A 21,720-nucleotide genomic window follows, 5' to 3' on the forward strand; every position below is an offset into this window, starting at 1 on the left:
GTTTCTATGTTTGTCAAAGCAGGAACAAAAAGAAAGATTTATTGTGGCAAGAAAGAAACTATACAATTAATTATCTAATTATCTAATTAATTAATTAGATATTTTTCTAAATAATGGGGGAAAAATGGAGAATAATATGGAAAAAAGGATTAAAATAAAAATAGAAAGAAGAAAATAACAATAATGATAAAACAAAAAAATCATGTATTACTATTATGTTATAAATTTACTGTAATATGCCTATAAATTTAAAGAATTGAAAAAAAAAATTCTTACTAGGCATAAATATGAGGTGTATATTACAACCCTATGCAGTTTGGCAACACAAATTGGTTTGAATAACGTTAACTAAATGAAAAATAAAAAAAAATATATACATGAAATTATAGAAATCATTAAAATATCTACAAACCTGAAACCTTTATTACTCTTGCATAACCTTGCTAAAATTAAATATTTGTGTACCGTTGAAATAGGATTTTTATCTCTTTCTGATAAAAACAATAAAGTGTACTAGATTATAACTAATATATTTAAATGATTTTGTACATATTGCTAAAAAATATTTAAAGATTCGTTTTAATTTCTATTTGTAAACTTATGAACTATTTTTGTCTATATACTTCTCAAAATAATTTATATATCGAAAATAACATTCAATTTTTCTTCCTATCACTTAGTCTGTAGAACACTGTTAAAATAATAGAACCATTTTAGTTTCCTTTATATAATTAGAAACATAAGCCATTAAATCAGAAGGAGATTCAATTTATTACAGCCATTTTTAAGTTAATTAATTTATTTTAGTATACTAGTTTCATTTATTATTATATAGTTTAGGAATTTTAATTATTGTCGGCTTTCACCAGAAGTGGTACCTACCCGACCTAGCTCTAGGGTGAGGCTAGAAAAAGTTTAATCTTTAATATTGATAAATACAGTCAGGAAATTTATTTTATGTCGATTTTATCTACTACTTTTATGAGACATGAACGTAGCCCTATTTTATCTTTCGCGTATTTTTCTCAGTACAGTTATATTTTAAAAATTGGTTATTCAATTCGGCCTAAATTTAACGATATGTAGCGAATTAGTCTGAAATAACCTTGCATTATTAATATCAAATCGCATTCCCTACTAACGTTTCACTGTGCACAAATCTATTTTTCTTTTTTTTTCTCTTTTTTTTTTTTGATACGCATGTTTCTAACATGGCTTCCCTCATAGATTTTATTCTAAAACGACAAATAAAATTAATTAGATATACAAATAATAAAATTTTCCTGTTATTGCACAACAGTAATAATACCGTTCTTCCAATCTACATCCGTCACAACTCCTTTCATCCGTCCCCTCTTAAAATGTATCAAATGAAGTAAGAGAGATTGATTTCAGCAATTACAACTATCTCCACTCCTTATATCAAACCCTACAGATCCATGGGGCTTAGAAATAAAGGAAAATACAAAAATAATAATTCGGCTTAAGTTTTTGAAATATATACAATTACAAATACCCTAGAAATACTGAGGAAGCTATAGTTGGCAGACTTCTTTTTTGTATTTGATTATTCTTAGCATTAAACGAATGATATTTTTAGTGTAAAAATTTGTAATAAACTTTTGCTATATATTTTAATATATTTAATATATAAGGAAATATGTAGACTAAAAAAAATTATAAAAATTCTTTGTGTTGAACTTATAATAAGTTATATATGATAATACTTGAAATTATTTTATATGCTTCTAAAACATATGATATCTTAATAAATAATTTATTTAGGAACTTTGTATCGTGCAGTGAAAAAGGAGTCATAGGATTTTAGGATCGTAGAAGGACTCTTAATTATTTAACTTTAAATAATACTTATAAGAATTAATAAAAGTGTATAATTAACATTAAATGTAATTTTTAGTTCAATACTTTGAACTTGTTGAGTCTTAATGGTAGGTTTTTTAGTGTTAACCTGAGATACTAGAAAGAGCTTAGTAGTTAGCTAGGTGAGAAGCTGCTATTGCGTGGTATTCTGGGACATGGACACTAATGATTCAATAGAGCATGCAGGAATGGCACGGTATTGTAATCCACAGGGATCAGAAAGGGGTATATTTTAAGAGAATAAGAATCTTCATTCTGTTTGTGTAAGCACGTATAATTAATAGTAAAATTGTCATCTCGATTTAAATAAAAAAAGCAATAGGAAATTTTACTGTACCCTTCCTCATACATGTTACATCTATAACCATGGTTGATGGTTATTAATTTGATTATGAAGTTACTCTGAAAATAAAATTAATCTAATTCTACAAGATCAGTAGGGTAAAAGAAACATATATTTCTTATTTAACAATTTAATATTCCAATTCACTAATTAAAACTTTTTGAAATCAACATTTTATAACAATATGACGTATAAATTATGAATGCTAAATTAACATCAGTCATACAGCAATTGACACCCTGACGTATGCCTCCTAATTTTATCTCTAATTTAAACTAGTGAGTTACAGAAGATAGTGCGTTGTGGTGAGCTGCTAGGTGAGAAGCTGCTATAGCGTGGTACTCGGGAACGTGGGCCACAGTACCATCAGCATTCAGTGGAGCAGGCTGGAAGGGCACGGCGTTGTAGTCCACCACTTGGTGGAGGTGGGGTTTGTACTGTCCTTCGTCGTGTCTGTGGAGGTGGGGTTTGTACTGACCATCATCGTGTTTATGGAAGTGGTGTTTGTATTGACCATCGTCATAGTGCCTAGCGTTCTGCTGCTGTGGGCTATACTGTCCGCCGTAGGAACGCTTCTTCCTTCCGAGGTGCAATTCCTGGGGATTGTAGTCCTTAGAAGGGGGAGAAGTGCGATCAGGATGTGCTGCTGCAATAGCTGCTGTTTCCTGTAGCCTCTTGAACTGGTTAGCAACTGCTGTGAAGTGAGCAGCGTTGACATGCTTAACTTCAGGCGTGTAGTCCACAGTAAAATCGTGGTTGAGAGGAGCTGGTGGGCCTTGGTAGCGTTCAGTCGACCTACGGTGTCTGGAGAGGGCTTGATGATAGGCAAGGAAGGAGGAAGCGATAGCGTTGTATTCTGGAGTGTGGGCCACGGTGCCGTCGGCATTGAGTTTTGCAGACACATAATTAGGTCTGTAAGATGAATCTTGATTGGATGGAAGGGAGTTGTATTGTTCCTCGGCTTGCAGCCCTTGTTTGTAAACGTGTGGTCTGTACTGTCCATTATCGTACTGCGAGCTATATGGTTTCTCGTACACTTCAGGATAGTACAGTCCTTCGTCTGCTGGTGCAGGTATAGAACCGTACGTATCTTCTTCGTGTATTTCTGGTAGATATAGTCCTTGATCATCTTCCCCATATTTTTTGGGAAAGTTAGGGACGTTATATGGTTGTGCTGCTTGGATGCTGTTCCTAATGTTCTGATACTCGCGTTCGAAGGCAGCCATGTGTTCGTCCCTGATATGCTCGTACTCCGGTGTAAAGGCAACTGTGCCGTCTGGATTCAGTGGAGCGGGAGGTCCATGGTATTGTTGGTAATGTACATTTTGATCATACCTCAATGTCGAAACTAAGCCGACACCTAAAAAGCTTAGAACTATGGTGCTCTTGGAGATCATATTGCTAACTGAATGGTAATGTTACTTAGCGCTTTTATATCTACACTGCACCCCACTTTACAACCACCGACGATTACTCGCTCAATGGATACGGAACTATTGTCAAATCAGCCATAACTTTCGCGATGTTTCTTAAACCATTGTGAAAATTTTTATTTAAAATATAAATTTATTGGGTTATTCAATTGAAACTTATTATAAAATAAATTCGCTTCGGTTACTTTATACATATATATTGTTAAAATTTGTATTTTATTTCGTAAATTAATGTTATCATTTCATTAGTTACATTATCTTATTTTTAATTAAAAAGAAGTTATTTAAGTATAATTATTAAAACTTTTGTAATACTTCAATTCATTACATCATTTATGTTGCGTTGATATGGCTCACCTATAATATAATTCACATATAATGGCTTTTAATAGGGTTACTGAACAGGAAAACTAATAATAATTTATTTAATTAAATAGTAATCTTGTTTAAGAATAACCGACAACACACAGTAATACATTAATAAGGAACGGCAGATGCATAAAGGCACTTCTACGCCTCTTCAAAATGGTTAATTGTAATGAAATAATATTTCACCAACATTAAATGGATTTGCCACTGCTGTTTTCCCAAAAACTAAAAGAAGAGTGCATTTTTTTTTTTAAAGAATATTTGCTGAATGATCAGTTATTTTTTAATTTCTGTTTCATTCAATAAGATGCAGTAACCTATCTCTACATCTTTCACAGCTTCTCAATAGTAAAAAATCATATTATTTTATCAAATAATGAAAGTTCTATTCCAGACTTTCACTAAGCTCTAATAGAGCACTGATATTTTCAATAAAAAAAAAAAAATGAACTCTGATCTTTATTAAGTAATATAGTTGAGTTTAGAAAAAAAAGTCCCTTTATTTAAAAATCATTCAACGCCCCATTTTCAGGTAAACCATCATTGTTATCTATATTTAACTTACTTATCTCACAATAGCATCTCCCCCTACTTACTCTAAAATTTAAATTTTAATTGTGCACAATTTTGTCTAATTTAATAAAGTTAACGGTAAGGGATGGCATATTTATCTTCATTATCACATAAATTCTAATAATATGTTATAGAATGAACTCCGATCGTTTTTTACCTATTCCAGTCTATCACCCCATCCACCCTTCCTGCGAGGTGGCAGGGCAGGAAAGGTCCCAAAAACCCTATTAACATCACCTCATAGCTCCATCTTCTGATGCACCCCAACCCCCTCCCCCACACCTCTTTGATTTCTGACATCACTTATTATTTCATCTTATCTATTGTCTTCATTATTTTTATTTTTATTGTTATTTATATTTTTATTTTACTTTTATTTTTATTTATATACGATACATAACGAGGAGGCCCCTCACCTCCGGACTCAAAATAGCCCCTTGAATGGATAGCTCATATGTAAAATTAAATATAACAGGTAACCTTAAAATACCAAAGGTAGTAAAAGGTAAGACTCAACACGAATTACTTTCTCTTTTTCACAGTAATGCACTTACTAATTCACTTCTTATTTCTGTTTTAGAGGGTTCGGAAAAAAAAAAAAATCGTTTTTTACCAGCAACATTCTAATGTCTGTCTTTTTTTTTTTAGATTGATTCATATTGGGTCAATTACTGTAAATTATGACCTAATAATTTTATTTATTTAAAGCACTGAATTCAACACCATCCATGAACTTAATCACCATAATGAATCACACCGACCAAGTTCACAGATAACATAAGTTCCAATTTTTAATGTGAGAAAATTATATGTAAAATGTCTTTAAAAAATGTTCTATGTGATCCCGAAAGCGATATACAATGTATATTATACACGATAAACAATGAGAATTGATAAATAAGAAGTTGTAGAATGCGATTAAATCCTAAACATTTTTTTAAACTAGAAAATATTAAATATGAACATACATCGATATCTTGTTTCATCGAAATACTTAATTGATCCTTAAATATTTAGGACAGAATCGATTAATACAAGAATATATTTTCGCAATTTCTACGTTTTCCAATTCTAATCAAATGTAAAAAAGAAGTATATTGTTTTTAGGCCTTGAATAGTTAAAACAGAATGACAATATAGTTATTTTTTATCTTTGATTAGCAATGGGAAACGTAGATTTTGCGAAAATATATTCTTGTATTAGCTGATTCTGTCCTAACTATTTGAGGCCTAATTTTTTTTTTTATAATATCGATTTTTTTTATTAAACCTTCATATTCTATATTTTCAGGTAAACAATTATTTTTTTTGATCACTTTCCTTATATATTAACTCTCTTCGATTTTTATTTACAACTTGCATTGGATATGCTTCTTTAGTGTCACTAATTGATGATCAGTTTTATGCTATTAATTATCATTAAAAGAACTCAATGCAGAAGATGCTACAATCCATGTATCGGTGGTGGCAACTTCGCAGCTGCTGTAAATGCATTGATCGATAGATGATAGAAGACTTGATCGCATTTTTTTATGATATTTATTAATAACTTAGTTTGCACTTATATTGTGTACTTTTTTTGGCATTGCTTAAAATATTTGTATAGCAACTAAATTGAATATATCACTTATATTTTTTTTTATTAGAAATTGTTACCTACAACAACTGTCTAGTTGATGTTTGAAAGGAATTTTTCGCATGATTATCAACATACAGACTCTCACACGGTCCACCTGATTCCGATAACATTATAAAGGAAACTTCCCCAAGTTTCACTGTCCCAGCTCAACACTGGGACACCTCAAGAAATAGTTATTTTGAGATATACATATATTCTTAGCAATGAGAAGAAGATCTATACAGTAAAATACAGAATCATAGTGACTAGGCTGAGAATAGGTCACACGAGGCTCACCCACTCCTAACTTATTTCAAAAGAAACGCCTCCGAACTGCCATTATTGCAATACTGCCAGTATTGCAATAACAATTTAACAATAAGCCATGTTTTCCAACGATGCCCATATTTTACACCACACCTCAATAGCTTGGACTAAGCCAAGATATCTCAAAAACCATTGGAGACAATGATAAAGCAATAAAATTGGTGTTTCAGTTTTTGAAATCACAAAATTTACTGACAAAAATATAAACAAAATATTACTTGATCGGAAGGAAAAAAAGAATAGAATAAAATAAATAAATAAAATAATCAAATTAAAAAATAAATAAAATTTAACGAATATTAGCAAAATTAAATAAAATATAAATGGCGTTGATGACCAATGAAGTTTGGTGCCACTACACAACCAAACAAACAGAACCATAGTTAAACATATATCATAAAATCTAAGCAAATAAAAATGTATTACAGTAATGAGATATTACAGTTACGAACTGTATTGATCTTCCTTTTATTTTAGATAACACGCATAACTCAAAATAACCATTTTTTGAGATATTGCACTGTTGTACTGAGACAGCAGTTTGTTTACAGTGGCACAGATAGGGAATCAAAAAACATTCTTATCTTTTTCTTCTTCATATGAAATGGGCAAGCAACAAAAAAAAAGAAAAAAAGAAAAAAAAGAGAGTAATGCTATGCATTTCACTTATTATTAATACATATTAGGGTAGGTTACCAAGGAAACCTGTTTTTTTTACAATAATTTCAAATTTTGCACCTAAAAACATTACTAATATTAATATTTATAATTTGCTTAATAGTTAGGCATGGGATGGAAATTAATAAAATGTTCAACATGTGTGAAGTCCTCACCTAGAATACTGGACGGAAACTGAAGGCCAAGAAAGAAAGGCTATTTCAAAATGGGAGCGTTGTCACGATAAAATGACATCCTAAAATTTCTCACTCATTCCGCTGAGAGTTTTTTTCATTTAATCACGGGATGGACATATAAGATCTGAACTTCTTACTGACCATATAAAAAAAAATCATTTGTATTAATAAATGAATTAATCTTCAATAATATCACTCCAGTTAATTAAGAAATAACTTTCAATTTATTGATTAATTTATTTATTGACATTTAAAATACATGTTAGATTATAATGACACTGGCTTGTAGAGAAATTTCCCATTCCATTCTAACAAGACATGTTGGGAATGGGAAATTAGAAAGTCTTGAAGTCATCTTCTTTTCAGGTGCTTCCGAGGGTTGTCAGGAAATTGTTAGAAGCTAATGGGTTTGGGTGGTTGGAGAATTTAAAATGGAAGGATTGATATCAGGTTCTGGCTAGTCAGCTACATATGGAACATAGGACTTTTTATGAGTGATATTATGTGTGACAAAGTAAGGAGAATTTAAGATTTTAGGAAGGCTTTTGGATAGTAAGGATTGGATATGAGAAGAATTCTAATGTAGGTGAATCCCCAAAGTTCAACTCCGTCCAGATAGGCCTTATTATGGTCGTATAGATCAGTCTTTTGTAATTGATTTATTTATTTAAGTGTTTCGACCACTAGGGCCATTTACACTGAGTTTACAAAGTTAGTAAATAACAATTGACATATTAACAAAGTTACAAAGTGAGAAAGTTACATATAATTACAAAGTGAGAACGTTACAAATTAACAATTACAAGTTACAAATTTACAATTACAATTACATATTTGCAATTATGATTTACATTTTAAAAAGTTGCAATTAGATTTGAGGTAGTTAGTAAATTGCTATAATAAATTTTGCATCCACTTATATCTATTGCTGGACAGTTAGACTATATGTGATTGTAAATATCAATGATTTTTAAGAAGTGAAAAAGTTTTGTTATTGTAGTGGGATCTTCCCTCAACATTTCCTGTAAATATGAAGAGAACCGGTGTGGTTCGTGAGCAATACATTCAGTGAGAATATGCCTAACGGTAAGATCGTTTCCACAGAAGCGACACGTCGGTGCATTTTCTTTTTTCATGAGATGACCGTGGGTGAGTCGAGTATGGCCTATCCGAAGACGGGTTAATACCACATCTTCTCTCCGAAGCAGATTCAAGTTTCTGGTTGGACGTTTCACTGTATGTTGGAACATTCTTAAATTGTTTTCTCCGGTGATGAACCATTCGTCTTGCCACTCTTCCCATCCAATTTCTTTTATCCATGAGATAACATCTTTGCATATTCATGATGTTACAACTTGACCTATCTTTATAGCTAGTCTGGCCTGTGTTTTTGATTTAAGTTTAGACCATTGGCCTAGTAAGTGTTGTGATATTCGAAGTCGACGTGCACATCATTATCAAAGTATATTGCAGGACAGTCAGTAGGGTTATGACAAAGAATAAGGTGATTTGATGGGGTTTTTTGGGAGTCATCTTGATCCTCCCATTTCGAAACTATTTTCTCGAGGGTTGTGATTTGATATTGGAGATTTTAGGATGCAATTAAAGGGTTATTAGGAATTGCGAGGACACATCTGTCATTAGTACATGTTTGTGAGGAGATTGTTTGGGTTGGTTAGGGTGCCAGATATAAGGACGTGACCGTGGATACTACCTTTGGGATATTTAGGGATAGGAATTTACGGAGTTCGTAGTGCAGTCCCGGGTACCAGACTCGATCTAAAGCATTATATGTTTTTAAAATTGAAAACCATAGTCGAGATATTCTCAGTACATGATTTGATTTTATTAATAAAAACATTTAGATTACACCGATATATTAACTAAATATAGGAGTGAGTGGCTCAGTTTGTAAATAACTCCAAAGACACGAGTTCGAATTCACCTATGGCAGATAATTATCTTGTATTTATCTGAAGTCCTGGGTCGAGCAGGGAGCTCTCTGGGTCCACTCAGCGTCATGAAGTTGATACTGTTAATTGGGTAAAAATCTGACGATTGAACACAATTCTAACCAAATCACCTCCTTGCACAGCCATTGTTCTAGTAACAGTACTTCCTTAAAAAGTATTACTACCCTGACCCGTTGTGGCGGTTCAGATTTATTTATTTTTTTTAATATTAACTAAATATAGAACATTTATAATTATTTTAATATAGAATAGAACGTATTGATACATTATTTCCCATGATGAACTATCAATAATTTACTAGTGATATTGAAAATAAAATACGATACATATGGTTAAAAATATAATACATAAATTGAATTATACTCAGAACAGTTTTTTGTTTAATATTTCTTTCCATATCAAGATAGAGAGTTAATTACTCTGCACTAAAATAAGTTCTCAAGTGTTAAGATCAAGTAAATATAAACATTTCCCCAGGGGTAATTATACTTATAATACTATTTGTACTATCTGTAAAAACTAGATATAGATTTTAATAATCCAAGTTCCGTTGCCACACGGAGAAATATTTTGAAGATGAAAAGGAACACTGAAAGTCCATCTTCATAAAGTGCCAAGCTCTGTCAGCATTTGAAATGTAAAGAAATAAAATGTGAAAAAAAGTGAAATTAGGAAAAGATTATTTATAATTTTTATTCGATCACAGTATGGCTCGGTGGTAAGGCACTGTGTTTATAACTTCAAGGACCTACCCAGGTTCTAATTCAGCAGTGGCAGATAATTATTTATTCTATTACTATGGCCTTGATTCATCCCCGTGAATTTGGGAGCCCCCCTCCGGGTCAACCCAGCATCATAAAGTGGGTATTCTTGGTTAGGGAAAAATTTTAAAATTCTATTCAAATCACCTCCTTGCACAGCTGTTGCTGTTGCAATGCTTCTTTAGAAAATACTGCACCCTGGACCCTCCATGGGCTTTAGCGGTACAACCACTATTTATTATTATTTACTTATTATACTTTTTCATCAAACCCAGAAATATAATATATATATTGAAGGTGAGTAATATTTTAAATAGATGTTTTTTAAATAGGACGACCTTAGTGTTAATGAAAGTTTTATAGAACTTATAGAATAAATAGGATTACTATAGAGAAGTACCATGTTAACTAGATGAGCTAAGAATGCTAAGCAAAATAGCGCCACCTGTAGCTGAGGGAGTAGAGGCGTAGGTCTTTGCATCTCGGAAATGTAGCGGCGTCGATTCGAATCCAGCCTGAGTAGTCCACTTTTATTTCTGTGACGGTCCCACGAAATGTAAACTTGACCTCCTACTATCATAAGAATAGGGTGGTAACCTGTAGATTACCCCGAATTTCAGAAATGGCCAGGAAGAGGTTCAGAAAATAAAACACATGGATAGAAAACAAACTTCATAGTACAGAGCCCAATACATTAAACCCAGCTCATGAAACATACACCTGTGAATAATTTTAAAAATTAATTTGTAAATTTGTTGAAAATATATTTTGGCTGTCTTAAAACTCTTGTTTATTTAAAAAAAAGAATGAAACAGAGATTTATTTTTAACTACTATTCCTGAAAAATGCATCCTAGAGAAAAGTGAAAGAAATGATAATATCATTTATAAATCTTATTTAAAGGTTAATTCCGTCCATATACGACCAACCTATGAGGTCATAGCGGGTACAATGCAGGGTTAATGTAAGTTTACGGATAGTTGAATCTTAACCGTAAAACTGAAGTGCTATTTTGCAATAGAGCAACGTAATTACTTACTACGTAAGCTGTTCCTTTAAGGTAGCGTTAGTGTTTATAATAAGCTTTAATGTTTAGCGTTACCCATTGTGTGTGTTCAATAAACTTTCTTCATAATATTATATCGTTAATTTCTGTAATCGATATTATCTCGAATGAATTAAAGAGAAGAAGAGATGGCACCACATCTGCCAGAGTCCCTAGCCGAGGCACCGCCGTTCTTACCCCATCGGAACTCAATTGATCTCTTAAAACAAAAATATCGGAACGATAGCAGCTCTCTAATAAAAGAAAAGTTCTCAAAGCTCTGCTAGTAAATGAAAAGAAATCAAAAGAGTTTTAAAACCACGGTCGACATCCTATCGCAGCAGCCGCAGGAAGGAGATTGCTCTAACCCGCTTGAGAATAGGCCATACTCTCTTCATGCACTTTCATCTCATCAGCAAACTACAAGCTCCAACGTGCCAATATTGTCAGTCTGTTATTTACGATTAGACATATTTTTGAAGAATGCTCTCAATACTTACCAACAATAAACAAAATAGAACTGACCCCAAATTCATCGGAAGCTCTCACAGATAAGGAAGGTGAAGTCACATTGGTGTTTAAATTTTTTAAACCGCACCACCTCCTTCCAAAATTATGACTATTTTTACTTTATTGTTTTTTAATTTTTTTTTTTTTACGTTTTAATCATGTTCATGTGTTTTAATGTCTGTTTGAGCTGCTTTGTAATTATACCAATCCTTAAGCGTTGATGACCAAAAGGTTTTACATCTTTAAACAAGACCAATAAAACTAACAAGGAAGAGAAGGAAAAATATCTAATGCAAGAGTTCCCACAGGAGTAAGCTGTGTATCAGACAACTCTTAAAGCTGAAATGCATTTCTGTCTAAAAGTTTAGTAAGCAGCTTAGTAAACTTATTTAACTAACGACATTTTAGGTTGCAGTTTATAGTTTATTGTAAACTATAAACTATTATTATTATAAAAAAGGATTGTTGCGTTGTATTTCTATCAATAAAGTTTTTAATCTTTTGTAATAATGATTGTTTAATTAGTCGTATTACGCCCGCAGGCTTAATAATTTAGTTTTTGAACTTATTATGCACAATTATCAACAATAAATTTATTTATGTTTATCCCATATTTTTCATTAATTAATTTTACTTAATATTTCTGCATAGTGTTGGTTCAGAATGCTTGTGTCTGTTTTTAAATTCATTGTTTACTTAATATTTTCAGATATGTAAATGGATTCAAGTATTTCTCCCTTGAATGTGTTATTTTCTTTATGCAAAATCATATTCATAGGGGGTGACGGTAACAGCGTGGTAACGCGCCTGTCAGTCTACCCTAAGGTTGCGAGTTCGAGTCACCGACCCTATCCGGGATTTTTTCTAGCATATAATTATACAATACTCATTCGCAGCCTCCCTACGGGAATTTTTGAGGCCTATTAGTCAATGGGTGGCACTCACAAAAATATGGGTGGGAGTGACGAACCCACCCTATAAAAACCATGTCATGAAACGTGCGATGTATTTCATAAGTACATTGCGCGAGGCCTTATACCTCCATGGTCTGTCGTGGCAATAATAATAATAAACTCATGGTATTTTCAAAATCCAAAGTATGCTGGTTTTTGGTTGCATGCTGCACTAGTGCTGTTTTATTTCGATCTTTCTCTTTGTTTTTTAAATCATTATTGTGTTGATAAATTCTGTCACCCAACAATCGTTTTGTTTCACCAATATATAGAGCTGGTCAATTTAGATAGATACTTTTATATATTAATCCAGATAGATATTTTGTTTTAATTATGTCCTTCAATATACTATAATAATTTTTTTTTTTTTGTGATTTTGTTTTTTGTTTTGACTGCCGTCAAAATAGCCCTGACGAAGCCCTGCAACGTGGGGCGAAACGTTGGCTCAATAAATAGTATAATTCTACTATTTGAGTTTTTTTGACCGCCCCCGGACCATATTCCTTTCATTATAATAATTTTTGATTTTATTATTGGGTCTATAACTCAAAGAGTACTCCTCAACATCATAATCCTTAAAAGATTTCACAATATCCTCAGATAGTCCTTTAATATAATAGAAACCATAATTTATATTATAATATTATTACTTGTTTCTTTTTTTGTGATTCCGCGATAAAAGATTTTGTGATTATAAAAAAAAATTATTTATTTTATTAGGCCATCAATAAATTTGTTGTAAAGTTACGATGTTTTAAAAACATATTGAACAATTAAAAAATATTGCGTTCATATTTCTATGACGGTATAAAGTCATATGCTTTGTAAAGTCGGTATAGAAGCAGTTTTTTTTTCTTGTCCATTGTACATTTAATAGAATGGCAGTTACAGATCTCCTGTTTATGTGGAAATCTCACATTATTATCTCAAGGCAGTATTGGGCAAAATTAACTCTGATAGTTAACATAAACAATTTTAGCTTCGTTTAGTCAAACTATTGATTTCGTTTAGTTAAACTATTTAGTATTTTGTAGATTTTTGGAAACAATTACCTTAATTTCAGCTTTTTAACTTAGTTTTGACAGTAAATTGTGATTTCTTCATGCAGTTTCTTATCATAAAGTGTTTTATAATATAAATAATTTTCTCCCTTAATTAGAAATTCTTGAGCCATTAGTTTTCTTATTAAAATGCTTATTCCATTTTGTGAAACTAGCCATGTACTCCAAAATATCAAAGTATATTTTAATAGTTTAAAGAATGAATATTAATGTTGATATGTAAAAATTAAAATATAAAGTATGATGGTCTCTATTTGTACGATGGGTATATTTTTCCCTGAAAATTGTGAACATATCTTGAGGTGGTGTAAATTAAACACAAGTTCATAGAAAAAAACGTATATTCATCAAACTTATATTACAATGACTTAAGAGAGGAACGGATTAACGGTAACAATTTAGTAATAATGGTGAGCGTGTCCTATCCTAGCGTGAGCGTGTGCGGCAAGGTGCGCTGCGGTGGCGGCGGCGACCTCGGGGGTGGGTGCGACGGTACCGTCAGCGTTGAGGGGAGCGGCGGGCCAGTATCCGGCGTAGTGGCCGGCGTAAGGGGCTACCACGTGACCAGCCCATTGGCCGGAATAGTAGGCGCCCTCACCCTCTCCTGGACCGGCTGACAAAGCGAGAGCTTCCTGGTGAGCCAGGTCGCTGAACTGCTTGGCAACGTAAGAGGCGTGGACGGCAGCGGCAGCGCGGACTTCTGGTGTCTCAGCGACTGTACCATCTGGGTTCAGGGGAGCGGCACCATAATGGTAAGCGTGACCGTAAGTGTAAGGGCTGTAGGGTCCGGCTACATGGTAGACACCAGCAGTCCTGGCGGCGGCACCGTGGACGGCAGCGAGATGAGCAGCTGTGGCAGCAGCAACTTCTGGAGTTGGGGCTACTGTGCCGTCTGGGTTGAGGTGGACGGACCTCTTTGTCCTGGAAAGAGCCTGGTGGTAGGCCTGTTGGTGGGAGGCGGCGATAGCCTGGTATTCACGGGTGTAAGCGGCGGTACCGTCGGCGTTCAGGGGTGCTGGGGGCTGTGGGTTGTAAGATCCCTGGTTGTTCCATGATGGAGCTGGTGCATTGTAAGAAGGTGCAGGGTTGTTCCAAGCTGGGGCTGGGGCTGCGTTGTTCCAAGCTGGAGCTGGAGCTGGGTTGTTCCAAGCTGGGGCTGGAGCTGGAGCTGAGTTATAGGAAGGAGCAGGGTTATTCCATGCTGGGTTGTATTGTCCGTTGTCGTATGACTGTGAGTTGTATTGTCCATTGTTGCCTGGGTTGTAGTCTGGGGAAGGTGGGGAAGTGCGGTCTGGGTGAGCAGCAGCAAGGGCGGCAGCAGACTGGAGCCTCTGGAATTCCTGTTGGTATGCAGCGGTGTGGACTGCGTTAGCCTGCTGGATCTCTGGAGTGAAGGCTACGGTTCCATCCCTGTTGAGAGGAGCTGGGGGTCCGTAGTATGCGGCAGCTCGCTTTCCACGGGATCTGGCCTCAGCATGTGCGGCGAAGTGAGCGATCTTAGCGGCGGCTACTTCAGGGGTGTCGACTGGCACGCTGTGGCCTGGGACCAAGGCGGCGTGTGGGGCCACTACCAAGGGGCTCACTGGGGCCAGACCGTGGGGGAGGAGCAGGCTGTTGGCATAGCTATAGCCTATGGGCAAGAAGCGATGAGAATTAGAATATAACATAGGGATGACATAACAAAAAAAATATTAGGATCATTGTATCACTGGTAAGCCAGAGTCGTGAAAGTTCATGATTTGAATATTTTATTATTTTTTTACATGCTAATGTAATTTTATAAATCGCAAACCTAATTATAAAAAATCATAAATTATTATTTTTTTTAAATTAGTAGCTAACAGGTACTCTATTTTTGCAAACATTTAAATATTAAGAAACATTTAACCGCTTCGGTTTCGTACGAACGATATTTTTCTTCCTTCTTAAGTAACAATATTATAATAATGTATTATATGAAATTGAAATTGAAAAAAATATTAATTACTTATTCAGCTATATTTTCATAAATATTCTTAACTACTATATCAATAAATTTAATATGTCAGGGTAAGAGGTAATCTAAAAGCTAATATGTAATTATACACATAACTTATTGAGGCGGGGAAAGTAAAACGGCTTTTAAATTAACTGTGGCCAAGGTTGGCTCATGCAAGGTCAAATTCCGAATAGCAGCGCAATAACTAGTCCATGAAAAAAATACGATATCAATAATGTACTTCCGTAGATTACGCCAGTTGGCTGCATTTAGATTTGTTGACGCTAAATGCCATTGTAGAATTTTCATAATTTAAAATTAAACTCTTAAAAATTTCTAACAAAATAGGAAAAAAAAGACTACTAGACTGTTGGACTGAACCGAACGTAAGAAAGTTAAGTAATACATTCAGTGTCAACGTATGGAATGCAGATTGACTTACGTAATGTATTGTCTAATGTCTAATGTCCAAATCAATCGCATTCATAACAGGCATTAAAGCATATTTGTGAAACCTATGCCTTCAAATCCACCTAATTAAAATATGTCCAAAATTATTCCTCAAAAAAAGTTTCGATTTCAGTCCGCTTTAATTTTTTTCCATAACTAAACGTCAGACCCAATGCGGTCAAGTTACAGGCTAAGGATCTGAAATGAATACTATCATTAGGGAGGAAGACTTGGCAGGAATGCGTAGCAAGAACTTGAAGGTCGCCTCAGATCCAGTTGCGGTTTCCTCCCAGTAGCTGAGACGGACGATGAGTCCGTTACATGCGACCAAGGGCGCCCGTGGGTTCGCCTTGGAGGAAGCTACACCTTCAGGAGATCCTTAAGAGGAATGTACCTATGAGGAATTTCCGCGGTCACACCTTCACATATATAATTAATGAAGCTGTATTCAGCATGTCCTCGAGAAAGAGCGTGTGGAGTTAATCTAGGCTTATTTAAGTAATTTATATACTTGCCTTTTAAGGAATAGATGTAAGCATAATTTTTTCTTGAACGGTAAGTGCGAAGTTCAACATGCATCATTTACGTTTTTTTACATTTTTAATTAAAATACGCAAAAATTAAAAATGTCTTCTTCTATCGAATGGACATCGCTCACGAATCTAGTAATTCATAAACTTTCTGATTATATACTTTTCTGTTTGTTATTTCAAACACTGTAAATTCTAATCCATGGCGTGTTAATGACTTGTAATAACTTCAGCACTTTTTAAACTCCTGTAACTTCCCCGATAAGAGACTGCAATTACTGACATGCGATTTTAATTTTTGGACTCCAACGTTAAACTCAATTTAAACTGTGAAAATGAAAATTTTACCGTTTCCCTATTGATTTCTAAATCCCATAGATTGATACTTACTGCTGATTCCCCAGGGATAGGCTCCGTAGTGGTACGCTGTTGGTACGACTGCAGATGCGGTAACCGCAGCCAAAAGGCAAGTTAGTACCTGAAATTAAAAATAAAAATTAATAAATATGTATCTATTTTAAAGGATATTGAATTAACTGTTAATTAAAAATATAAATTTAATACATAGAAAAAATATATAGGAAAAATTAGACGAACTGATGAGTTTCTGAATATTTTTTTTTAATTCAAGAATTTATTTTAAATTTTATTATTTAATACAAATTATTCAATTTTTACCACACGTTTAATTCTAAAAATTTATCAAATGAAACTTAATTTTGTTACTTCAAACTCAAATTTTAAGCAGAAATCACTTTAGGCATGTGTTGTAATATTTAAAAAAAATGATTTTATAAGAAAAGAGAAAGGTGTTCTAAGATATTTTGATCTCTCATGAATCTTAAGAGATTCCATACATTTTTTATTACAATTATTATGAAAATACGTTATCATTTTTTAAAATATATGCTTTCAATAAATTTATACAAATTAACTTTTATAACAGAACATTAATTACAGGTTTTTAAATAATTGTCATAGTTATAGGAAGTGTTACCGATACCTGTTTTCGTAATCAAGGATATAGTTGCATGGCCGCCGATGAAAAGTAAGCGTAGGAACAGGAAAAAAAAATACAAGGACGGAAACATTTGCATTTTATACTTAATGGGTGGAGCAGGCAGGAAGGATATGTATATATTTTAAATAGTTAGAGCATTCTTATATCGAGAAAAAAAAATTAAGTATATAAATATGCAACCACATTATTATTTCTTTATTAATTGAAATAAAATTAAGAAATAGGAACAAAATATCAATTAATTTTCACCGTTTAATATTTTTTTTACAATATAAATTAATTAAAATACAAATACAAATTCTAGGATAAAGACTTTTCCTAATTTTTTCTCAATTTCAGAATACATGTAAATTACAGTTATACAAATCAAGCAATGAATAGTATAATTAGATGAACAGCTGGATAATTTATAAAATCGGGGTCTGCCCCCCCCCCTATAGTGATCTATTATTTAGTTCAATGAATTTTCATAATATAATTTATTATTAATTTTTTCGTTTACTATTCACAAGTTCCTGATCAATATACGGATGGCATAGCCGAGATCTGATTATTAACAATAAAAATACACTTAAAATAACTAATAAAATTGTAATAATTGAATTAAAAAAATCTAAGGATTTTTTTTTAATTTAATGACAAATATATAAATGCAATACTAAATTTATTTTATATAATATTATATTACTTATCAACAGGTAAAAATAAATTCATACAACTAATAGAAAACACCAGTAGATTTTTTTTGAGTTACTAACAACCAATAATAATTACGCGGAATCTGATAAAAATGAAATTTTATGTTTACTGACTTTATTTTTATAATCAAAAACTAAATTTTTAGCTGATTTAAGCCGCCAAAATTTAAGTTTTAAATTTATAACTTTTCATTCAAGTTTATTTTATATTCATATAATGATACTAAATAATTAAACAGTATAATTTCAAATGAATTCAAATTTAATTTAATATTTCAACCCCTGGGCCTACAGTGATGTTAGTATTATATAAGAATACAATTCAACCCCTGGTCTTTACCCTGGATTAGCATATAAATGAAATTATATTCTGACAAGGGAATGTTTTAAACAGGGTGTTCCACCCTCCAGACAAGCCCTCTTTCTTTCTCTAGAATATGTACGAATTTATTATTATAAATTTTTAAATAGCATAGGTATCTTGAGTCTCACATAATTATATGAATTATAAAAAAAAATAACTTTTTTTAATATAATAAAATTGAATAATTTTGACCACCACTCTATAGCAAAATCTTTTATTAAGTTGAATATTGAAAATTGTATTGCTTTGATTTATAAAAAATATCTAGAATATAACGAACACTAGGCATGAAAATCTGAGTTTTTCCCGCCAAAATGCTAACGATTTTTCCCGTTTTTTTTTATTTAGTTATTTTTTAATCTTATACCTATCCAGAATCCATTTCAAATACTTACGAATGCTTTCATTTCTGTGGATACACCTCCTCGGCAGACACTGCTGTAGGACTGTGGATGCCCTCTAAGAACCACAACAGATCTTATATACCACATAGGGCGCGGTAGGGGGCCAGTAGATCCCCACCACAATGTACCAAGGCGATCTGCCTTTGGGTCTATGGACTTAATGCTTTCCTTTTGGATTACCATCCCATTTTGAGATGGGATGACTATAAATTTTTTTTCCTAATAGCTTCCTGGAGACCCTCATAAAAAAATTTGAATATTGAAGTAAGCAAAGTTAAAGTCTCAATTAATTTTAGGGTCGAATTTTGAAAATCGTTTAAAGCATTTTTTTTTCTTTTGTGAAGTTACTTATTTTTCGTACAGTGAGAAGCAAGTACTAATCCTGAATAAATTTGAATATTATTAAAGCTGTTCAGTTATAAGCATCGAAAGCAAATCAGGTATTTATTTTGTTTCAAAACCATATTCAATAAAATTAAATTAAATTTCGATAATTATTTAATACATTCCTTAATTAAAAAAAATAATGCTCTTATTAATATATCATAAAACTGATGTAGTGCAAAAAGTGATCCAGCATTAGAAATAAGTAAATATAATTAGTTAGAACAACTTTCCATCCAAATTTATAGGAATGAAGCTTTATATTTTTTTCCTAAGTACAGTTTAATTCAACCAAAACAATGAGAAAAATCACTAGGAATAATTTTCTTTTAAATTTCGTTTTAATTAGGAAAATATCCCTGAAAATTATATTTCTATAAATGGAGAAAAATCAGTCATTGATGCTTAATCGATGTGTAACAGACAATAGGAAATTTATTGATACACCTTCACTCTTATTATTATACTTTGAAATTATAAATAGATTTATTTGCAAATTACATTACAACGAAACAATTAGTAACCTATCTTACTAAACATACTAACGGTGGTCTGAATTCTTGATGAAGACACGATTTAATTAGATGCAATCAGATGTTTTCCCCAATCGTTTCCATTCCGAGCAAAGTATATATTTGTTTAGGAACTGGACCATTTCGGATAATGCAATCATTAGTGTTTACTGGAACTGTTAACGTGTAAGGAATTGAACGAGTATCAATAGGCAGATACATCATATTACATGTAAATTACTCAACTACAAATCGGAAATTTACTTAAAGTAAAATATTTATTATCATTTTTCATCTTAATCTATGTATTCAATAATGTCATGGCAATAAAAAAATATTGGTCCAAAACGATAAATTCAAATAAAAAATAAATAAATAAATGAATTTAAAATTGTATGCTATTCACTAAAAACATCATCTGACTAATCGAAGGCAGAATATTTTTAGTGACTAAATTATCCTCTTAGACCTTTTCGCTTTTATTTAAATTTATTTTCTCACTTTCAATACACTTGAAGAATAAATACATTTTTTTGCCTAATTCTTCCTTCTAGTTGCAAAGAAAAAGCTAACGTCATACTTTGACATATTAAATTATAAAGTGAAATTGAGTAGATTTTAACTCAAATAAAAAAATATTTAACGAGTGACCCCATCGATAGTTATTGGCACCCTAAAAGTTATTAGGGTGCCAATAAGTGCCTGGTTCACACAGTAACGTTATAATCATTACATATATATTATATATTAATAATTCTTTTCAATAATAATTTATATGCACTATTTAAAAAAAAAATTATATAATAAGTAAACAAAACAAAACTATACATAATACATGAATGGAATATAGTCCGGGTGTGGTAAAAAAAACTCAAATAGTAAATAATTATACTATTTTATTGAGCCAATGTTTCGCCCCACGTTGCAGGGCTTCATATTATACATAATACATTTTGCCATAATACATTTTATACATAATACATTTCGCCAAACTCAAGGTTACATCACTGATAGGCATTTCTGATGTAAGTAGATTAATTTTTAATGGATTAAAAATTTAAATGGATAAAAACCAAATTATAAACAAACCGAGGCGAATAACTGCTTTAAATAATAAAATAACTGAGTTTAATAAAATATAGTAAATAAAATCTTGAACACAAATATGATTTACAGTTAAATATGAAATTAAAAAATATATTTACTTATATTTTTTTAATGATAATTTAGAGATCAAGGCAAATTTTAAGTTTAATCATTGGTAATTAAATCACACCTTGACGATCACCAGTTACAGGTTTATCAATTTATTTATTTACTAATAAATAATTACAACTAAATAATCATAAATAAACTTGTTACAGGTGAGTGTCAGATTTTGATGTGTCCTTTAATACTATAAATTTATCCATTTTCATTTGAATTAATACTGTAACAGTTATAAAATTAAAATTGAAGTTAAATAATACATATTTTACATCAGGCACATCATTTTTTTTTAGTTATCAATGTTTGGCCTTGATAATTTAAAATAAATTTATTATTTTTTTTAATTTAATATGTTTTCAAATTTATTTCCTTATACTTATCAAATCTTGAAATAATATTCGTATTGAAAGTTATCTTTCATTCTGCACTTGTCTTTCAGAATCTTAATAACTGAACTAAGATAAAAAAT

At 32.2% G+C, this 21,720-nt stretch overlaps 1 protein-coding gene across 1 annotated transcript in view; it reads right to left on the reverse strand.

Annotated features, from left to right (window-relative positions):
- The window catches only part of LOC106690840 (uncharacterized), a 44,647-nt gene extending 25,372 nt beyond the window's left edge, over positions 1–19,275 (reverse strand). Inside the window, exons 1-4 of the mRNA XM_067050137.1 lie at positions 19,138–19,275; positions 17,050–17,137; positions 14,108–15,331; positions 2,501–3,584 (exon numbers count right to left, since the gene is read on the reverse strand). Of these exons, the coding sequence (XP_066906238.1) occupies positions 2,501–3,584; positions 14,108–15,331; positions 17,050–17,137; positions 19,138–19,233 (2,492 nt within the window). The 5' untranslated portion in view covers positions 19,234–19,275. The remainder of the gene's footprint in view (positions 1–2,500; positions 3,585–14,107; positions 15,332–17,049; positions 17,138–19,137) is intronic.
- Between the last annotated feature and the right edge of the window lie 2,445 nt (positions 19,276–21,720).

Source organism: Halyomorpha halys, unplaced genomic scaffold, assembly GCF_000696795.3.
Source record: "Halyomorpha halys isolate HHAL.00 unplaced genomic scaffold, Hhal_1.1 Scaffold1905.1, whole genome shotgun sequence".
NCBI classification, from domain to species: Eukaryota; Metazoa; Arthropoda; class Insecta; order Hemiptera; family Pentatomidae; genus Halyomorpha; species Halyomorpha halys.